Source organism: Galleria mellonella, unplaced genomic scaffold (genome assembly GCF_026898425.1).
Source record: "Galleria mellonella isolate WM207_F2 unplaced genomic scaffold, CSIRO_AGI_GalMel_v1 utg159, whole genome shotgun sequence".
Lineage (NCBI taxonomy): Eukaryota > Metazoa > Arthropoda > Insecta > Lepidoptera > Pyralidae > Galleria > Galleria mellonella.
Genome location: NW_026442004.1, coordinates 2,881,753 through 2,890,666, shown reverse-complemented (window position 1 = coordinate 2,890,666; position 8,914 = coordinate 2,881,753). Strand labels below are relative to the sequence as shown.

Genomic DNA, 8,914 nt, shown 5'->3' with positions numbered 1-8,914 from the left:
TGATATTTTATTTCGATATTAATCTCTTTCTCTTATGAAATTTTGATCAATGAATGTTACGTGTTGTTCATAACATGATCTGTAACATGGAGCAGTTAATAATGTTACTTCTTCTGAAGATATTTTTAAGAATAACTCGGTATTGTCTATCTTTATTGTACCTATGTTTTATATTTAACCCGAACGAGTAGTGCACTCGGGCCTATGCAGGCGGCCACACAAACAGGCTCAGTGCTCGTATGTTGACGACTCGCGTTGTAGAGAAGGTCAGTGCTCCTGCGATTCCGGCCGTAATACTCTCGCGTTAGAGTCACAAGTGGTGAACCGCAGGAGAGCGGCAGCGGCAGCGGTGGGGTCTTAGCAGCGGGCCGTGCGTTGGTTGCCTCCCTTGGTTCAGTCAGTATAGTGGCAGCGGTGCACGCACACCGCACGCAGTTCTCGCGCGCGCTACGAGAAGGTATGCAACGGACGCCGCGAGCCGCAACTCCGCTCACGCACTCGCTTCCGGTGGCTGCTCTCCTTCGTGTTTTGATCAACTGCTTCATTTGTCTACTGCACAATAACGGGAATATCCCGGGGTTGTATGCTGTTTGTGAGGAGCAGCCGCCGCATGCGTGCAAGTGTCAAACTGTGTTCGCATTTAAGTGATATAGCTGTCAATTTTCTCTGTAAAAGTGTTGCGATAGAGCCAATTAGACCGGAAAATGTGTTGAACTAAAATCACAAGAAAATCTAAATTAAAATTTTTGTTAGGAAAAAGTCATTTGTTAGGAAAAAGTCAATCAAGTTGTTATCTGAAGAAGACAATATTTTGAATTAATAAACATTGTATTTAATAATATCTTTAATACGTTCTTATATTCAACTTACACTACAATATAAATTATAATCTTTGCTGAAAAGATAATTACTCGTAATCAAATATTGTATCGCGTAAATGTAGAACACATTGCATAGAATGTTGTTCCCAATAATTTTATAATGTAAACCAATCTATCAACACAATGACACTAATGTGGTATTAATGCCTTAATGTGATGTCCCAGAAAAGCTGTTTGTATAGTGTAGTAATATATTATTATGTAGCGATGCAGTTGAAGCTAGTAGAGGATGTATGGCGCGGAGCATATGCCATATGGCAGCAGCTCTACAAGCCATATTAGGGATACCATCAAGGCGACACTTGTTGCACTTATACGGCGTAACTGCTCTACAAAATACACATGAGTGACGTCTTATCACTATCTACAACTTAATAGATTCATCTATCACTGACTAAGTAATGTTCATAAATATTTAAATATCGTAAGCGTGATAGTTGTATCGCGTTACGTTATGTACGAACGTATATCGTGATCGGTGGCATAACTGCATAAGAGATATGGTGGGACAGCGATTTGCGAGTGCATTATGCAAGCTGACTGTCTGAGTGGACGGTGTACGGGGCGGTTCGTTGACCAGTGCGTTGTCCCACCTCACCGCCGCCCACCGCGAAGGTCGCAGCCCACAGCCCATCGGCGCATCCATGCGCCTCAAAATATTGCTAACTATAGATTTCCTTTTTCCTATAATTTCGTATTTTTTAAATTTAGTTCAACACATTCAAACTCAACTTATTGCAGGTATAGTCGATATGTGATCAGTGTGACCAGTGCTAATATAAATTTGATTGTGAACAAAGTAATATTATAACTGTAAGTGGAAAAGTTTGATCTCAAAATGGTGACTTCGAGAATACCAGCTTATTCTCTGAATTCGGAGTTCAACAGGGAGTTCAGAAGTTTCCGCATAACTCGAGCCACACCGCGATCGACTTTATATGCGCCTGCCATTGTTCCCATCCACGAGTATCCAAGGGTTAGCGTGCACGAGAGAAGAGAAGCACTGAAGGCAGCACTTGCCAAAGCGTGGTCTTCCAAAAGCAGTGAAAAGAAGAAACATGATACATGGACCATTCCCAATGAACAAAACAGGGCTGGAATAACAGCAGCTGATTTCACAGCAAAGTCACAAAAAAATCTAGTGAATGGTGACGTTTCACGTGTTGCTCTCGTTAAACATGAACTTGAAAGCAAGGAAGTGGAACGAATAGATTCTATTGATAATAGAGTGGACATTAGTCAGCCTGCAAGCTTTAGTTATAGTCGAGTCAATGGAAATGGTATAGATATACAGGAAACATTGAAAAAGGGCTGTGATAAAGGGTTACACAATAAGGATATAAGCTATAACGACTACCTAAATAATGTTCCTAAATGTAAAACTAGTTTCGAAAATAACTTTCTCAAACAAAGCCATGAAGAACGTTATACAAAACGAAATGGGTATGATGGCACAGGCAAGCGCATCGACAGAGACATCAATCTAAATAATGTAGAATATAACAGCCTGAATGGCGACACGTATGATTCTTTGAAGTATTCGCGAACAGCGAACGGCATAGAATCAGTGCAATATAAAAGTTACGGTAAGGCGGACACCGTTAAAAGCAAATTGCTTAACACAGATAGCCCGAAAAGCGTGACGTCTTGCAACGGAGAAAAATTAAATGGATATGTAAGCTCAGACCGCCGTAACACAAAGGAGCAACAACGACCATTAACAAGCGGTCCCAAATCCGTCGTGGAACAGAGGCTTGCCGAGCGCCTCGAGGTGAAGGTAGCAGAACTGCCAGCGCTCTATCTCGGCGTCGATTCCTGGACACCAAAGTCTGCCGCTTTCCAGAAGAGTATGCGCGAACACGAGTGGAGCAGAACTGCCAGCGCTTCCCAGATGTGTGAGCGAGTGTAATATCTCGGCGTCAATTATAAAGTCTTCATTCGAGCACTTTCTGAATGTGTGTGTATAAATAGAAAAAAAAAGCTACTGAACACTTGGTATTCCGAGTGCATCGACTCGCTACTGGTCCGGTCCCGAGTGCACTGTGAGTGAGCTTTTACATATCGAGCCTTTTCAGGAAGAACATCGTAACCGCCATTTTGCATATTTTACAGGAGAAGGTTTTTTTTAAATATGCGCGAAGCATCAATTTGAAATTTCTACTAAGTGTTATGTGGGCACCTCCTATTAATTCAAATATTAAGATTTGAGCGTAAAATCACATACATTTGTCGCTTACGTTAAAACTGATGACTGTTATTAGGTAGAGCTGATATGACGATTACCCTAAATAGCATCGAGATACGGTAACAGACAGAGACGGACAAAGTGTCAGAAGTACGAAAAAAGTAAAAAAAAAATCATTAATCACTTCTAAGTGAATTGGCTTTATTAACAAAATGAAATACCAAAAAAGACATAACTCAGTCGTCGTTTTTATTAGTCTCGTTCTCTTGTGTTTTTATCGTAGGGCAAATCCAGATATTCTTTTGCATATACTTCTGGTATGACACCTTTTTAGCACATTTTCTTTAAATCTTCGTATTTTGCCTTTGAAATGGGATTTTTTCAGTGTTAGCAGTATTCGGTTCACGAATGACTTGTTGATTGAACATCAACATCTTGTTCGGGTCCATTATAGTCGTATTTAAGATAGAATTTTTCGCCTTTATCAAATCTAGCGTTACGCAGCTTGCTTGTATGTATTTTAATTTTGTTCGGTAAGAAGGCTATTGTCACGTACTAGTCGTATCGTAATGCAGAAATAAGAAAGTATTCAGCTTTTCAACAAGAATTGTCTCATTTTTGGAATAGTCCGATGATCTCCAATCAAAATGATGGTGCTTTAATGGTTCTTTTCTGTACAAATTCTTCTATTGTCGCATGCACAGAATCTACTGGCATCATACATCTGACAATCGTATGCAGAAATAAGAAATCCATGCTTCTCTCGTCAACATTTTAAGCAGATTCTCCTTTTGATTGCCCAGCTTTCATGTGTGAGCGAGTGTAATTTTTAATCGCCAAGAGTAACATTATTTGCAAGTCTACAATTATAAAGTCTTCATTCGAGCACTTTCCTTTTGAATGTGTGTGTATAAATAGAAAAAAAAAGCTACTGAACACTTGGTATTCCGAGTGCATCGACTCGCTACTGGTCCGGTCCCGAGTGCACTGTGAGCGAGCTTTTACATATATATTATTTTCAAGCATTGGTACAAAAGCAAATTCACCGGTCTGTTTGTTTTTATTATTATCTTTTCTGTAGGCAATCTATTTATATATATTATCCAGTTTATGTTACGGAATTATGTATGCTTTATAGTTTCATTTATATATATTTCTCCAACAAAATTTTCTATAGCACGGTTTAAGAATACTAAAATATGCCATAGCTTACTCGACGTGATAGTCGAACTTAATTCGTAGAATACAATGTAATTATTTCACACTAACACTGTTCATAAACATGACAATAGGCCAAAGAAATTATAAGTAAAGTTCTAAGCGAAATCTTTATTCCTCAGTCAATCTCTCACGATTTACTCGACCGATTCTAATAAAATGCTTTTTAACTTTTAAATACCTTAATAAAAAAAAATATTAAGGATTCTTCAGGATCGGCAACGCACGCCCACGACCCTTAGTGTCGCAGGCGTCCATAGGTTACAGTAACCGTTTACCATCAGATGAACAGTATATATGTTTGCCACATTCATTGTATAAGAAAATACCTGCTTTATTTTGTTCAAGTTCCATTTTCTTATTGGTAAATCTAATATGCTTTCATTAATTAAAATTGTTATATTGAGTATCAGTGGTTAATTCTAGCAACCTTAGCTTATATTCGCGGAAGAAAAACGCAATCTTATTATCTTATATCGACTGTGCCCTACATTTTTTGAACGAAGAATTTGTATCTAAACCTAGTCGAAATCATATTCAAAATTAACCATGAACCGAGTGTATATAAACTTTATACTATTTTTAACTATTTAATAATTTATTTATAATCATGTACAAAATTGACAAATAATGTTCAGTGCTTGTATTGCATTTATTCGATCGTCAGCGGTAGGCTGTAGACTGCGACAGTAGCTGCAAGGTTTAGTTAGGGGGACTAGTTGTGCAAAAGCGTTGCACAACAACCGCCGTGACTCACCATCACTGCGCTTTATTCCATCCCGCAGCTGCTGGTTGCTTAATCACATTGCTCATTACCGCTTTTTAGTAGGAATAGTTCAACAAATACCAGATAACATATTTTTAAACTGACTGTCATAGAGATACTTATGTAACGTGCATATTAACTAACTTGACTGCTTGTGACCTCCATGTGCAGTTGCATAAAAGCGCAACTATTCTTTTCAGACCGTAAATTGCGATCACGTTTAAGTGTACAATTATACATTCGTACTTACTGTTAATTTTTTATACTAGTGCCCATGACGTTTTTAATAGGACTTACGTGTCTTTTTTTTTTTTTCTAAAACAAAAAATACATTCACTTAAAGCGTAGAGTTCCATTTGTCTTAACCATGTACCTGCACAACACGTGTGCGTTGTAGCATAATTTTAAGGATGTTATTATAACTGGATTTATAACTACGCTTAAAATTGTCTCTCGTCATATTTAAAAGCTTTGAAAAACAAGAGAAAAAAAAGGGAATTTCGTCCGCGAGTAAAATGTGTTGCTTCATCTACGCAGGCTATCATTTTAATTCTAATGATAACCGCTAGATAGTGCTGTACGAAAACATGTAATATTTTTAACGCATTTGCTAGCAGGTATTGACTCTGTAGTGTTATACTAGAACTGTATGTGTTTATCTCAAAACTTGTTACATGTCACAGTCATAACGTAGCGAATATGTTGCACACTCGTGGGCGCCCAGCGCAGCCGTCGTTGCTTGCTCAGATTCGTCTCGATAACGTTCAGTGAATGTTTCAAGGTCCTGTCCTGGTTTGTATGTTCGCAAAGGATTTGTCAACTTGGTAGGCGTCATGACGTAATGGAATTCGGTTACCGTCTTGTTCTTCTTCCCTTATAATAATCGTGGTTTTTGCACAGTCCTCGAGGGCAATCTGTCAGGTTTTGTCTATGCTCTAATTACTAAAACAAATCTTATGTGTAATAGTTATTATAGTAAGTTTTGGTTCGTCTGATTGTATCAAAAATATTTCTCAGTTTTCATTGTCTTTAAAATTCGCAAATATTTTTATAATCCTGAACAAATTTTCACAATTTATTTCTTTATTTTCTGTTGGTCCTTAGGTATTTTTAATTTTGCCACTATTGATATTGCTTTATTTGGAACTAATTTACTTAAATTATTTATAAAGAAAAATGCAAAGTATATGCAGTCCATTCTAAAATTACATACCATTTGCTATAATTGTATTTTAATGCAAATTATATTATTAATATCTAACTTATAGTGTTTTATTATGATTTTAATATTTCCGTAGATTTCCTTTCGTAAACTGTTAGACAACAGAAATGTAATTGATTATCAGGAATAACAAAATATTTCTATTTGTTGCAAAAATGCAATCGTATTTTACATAATCCATTTCAAAATATGTATAATGAATACTTCTGTGTTCTTATATTGGTTCATATCCCCCCCCCCCTCACATTACAAATTATACAATACTTATTTTATATCCACAGCGTGTTATAGTTTATTGTATTATTCAGGATGATTACCTCTAGTAGAGGTAACCCTACATTTATAAACGGACACGTAACCAGTAAGTGGTAATGCTAATACTAATGGAGATATTAGCAGACACTTCACGTACTACATCTGACAAATGTCAAGAGCTGTACACACTCGAATTAACTTTCACTGAACATACTCGCTGTACATAAAGTACCTAGGTTCGTATTACATGTATTGTTTACATATATAACCACCTTGCGTTTATTGATCAAACACGTAAGTACTAACAAATCAAACAAAAATGAAAAATATGCGACTTTTACACGCAATTTCGCGGTTTGCTTGTACAAAAAAAAATTATATTGGCGAAGGATGGAGTCATATTCACTTAAAAGGATATTATACTCGTAGAAACAGCATAAACTTGTGTTTATATATATATTTATACGGCTTAGCAGACCATTAAATGTTTATTTCGTGTAATTTGTTTCCTTATTGGTCAATAACCAGTTCACTGGTGGCGGGTGATTGCATCGTTGTAGCATTCTATAAGTTTAATGAAGGTTTATGTAGTCAACTCTTCCCACGTTCAAATTCAAAATATACATTGTGAATTTACCCATATTTTTCATTAATCGTTTAACTTTCGTTGCGTGCTATTTTATATTCTAAGTTAACGCACCCCATTCCCATTATAAAGAACGAAACATGCTAAAATCAACCTCGCTGCCGCATGCATTGTTCAAGTTTTGCAAGTCTAATAAACGAAAAATCTAATGAACTTTACGAAATTTCGATGTATTTATTTTTATATAACATTATGCATTTTTGATGAAAAAGAGATTAATCGTATAAAGAAAGAAAGTTACATAAAGAAAAGCTAGATTACATGACCCTCTCAAGTAACGTGACAATTGTTTTTACTTTTCTGTTTGAAGGTAAAAAGAATCAAGAAGAGAGAGCTCTTTACAACTCTTGACCATAACACATTTCATTCCTGATGATATACATGAGTGAGTGAATGAGTAAATAATTATTATTTCCATCTCCATCCATACCTTAATCGAAAGGCGTTAAAATCCAAAATAGGTTATTTGTAATCACGATATTCATAATCGCTAGTTTAAAAAGAAATACCAAGAAGTTTTTTGGGTTCTATGATTAAGCAAGTAAGTAATAATCCATCATGTGGTTATTATAATTAAGGTTAATGTTTTTGGTTACCCGATCTTACTAGTAACGTGTATTTTCGTCTGCTGTTTAATATTTCAGCATATGACTTGGCTTCCAGGTCATTTGCCTTTTCGTAATTAGGTATATTGGGTTATTTATAGGTATTCCATTTTTAAAAACGGGGTCTCCTTCATAGGCTTTGTACATCGTCAATATATCATACCTTATAAATGTTGCTGTGTTGCTATAATCTAAACGAATAAGGAATAACTTGATTTTGTTTGTGTTAGAAAGAGCCATAGTTGTCATTGACCTGACGAAACAGCGCGGGCGGACTATTAGTTGTGGCTGCAGTGTTGACACGGTTCACAGTAATCGCTCATCCGGCGCGGCCTTGTCTCTCTACCGGGACGGGCTGCCCAAAGCACCGCTACACTCTTTATTGTATCTAAACAAACCAGTGTTAGAGCTCCAACACCGTCGGACCTTTTGGATTTCAAATTAACAGTGACCGCGATTTCATTCATATGATCGAGACATATTGATTGACTGGGTTAAAAATTATCCTATATGCTTTACTGTACCAAATACGTGTTTGACAAATTTCATGACAATTGCTTTAGTCGAGAAGTGCCATTAAATTGGTAACACTTTATTATATTAATAAAGATACAAAAAGTTTACAGTAAATAAAAATATATTGAGTAAAGCTTTAGTTGAAGTTAAAGTAAAAAAATTCATCAAATCTCTTTTGCATTTAAACAAATCACAAATATTCAGTTCAGCAATATTATTAACCTCGGCACAATTCCATTAACAAAAGATGTTTAGATGCGATAAAATATGAGTATCTTTTATATTTGAATTTTTTTATGTATATTTAGTAGATATAAGAATAGGTCATAATCCAGAATTTTGTTTCTCTATTAATAATCTATATGGCAGAACGGTATTTACCGGGATTTTGTGTGTGAATGTGTGTATAAATTATTTTTCTTGAGTTTATACCATATTTACTGACTGTCTTCAAAATACAGAATGTATTAAATAACTCTAAGATTGTTCTCAACGATTTTTCTCTTCACGTTATGTTATCTTTGAGAAATAGTTCTAATATATATTGTGTATTATGTGTTTTCTGTCGAGTTGATCGCGTGTTACCTTTTAATTTAATATTCTCACGAACAACGCTTCAG

General features: G+C 35.9%; 1 protein-coding gene across 1 annotated transcript; it reads left to right on the top strand.

Moving 5' to 3' along the window:
- The first annotated feature begins 314 nt into the window (after positions 1-314).
- On the top strand, positions 315-2,790 carry LOC128200147 (uncharacterized). The gene is made up of 2 exons (XM_052892551.1): positions 315-457; positions 1,593-2,790. Exon 2 carries the CDS (start codon positions 1,720-1,722, stop codon positions 2,788-2,790), a length of 1,071 nt encoding a protein of 356 aa, XP_052748511.1. The 5' UTR covers positions 315-457; positions 1,593-1,719.
- The last annotated feature ends 6,124 nt before the right edge of the window (positions 2,791-8,914 follow it).

Bases quoted from the DNA above. Each gene is read 5' to 3' on its own strand.
- LOC128200147 (XM_052892551.1), top strand. From the start codon at position 1,720: ATGGTGACTTCGAGAATACCAGCTTATTCTCTGAATTCGGAGTTCAAC.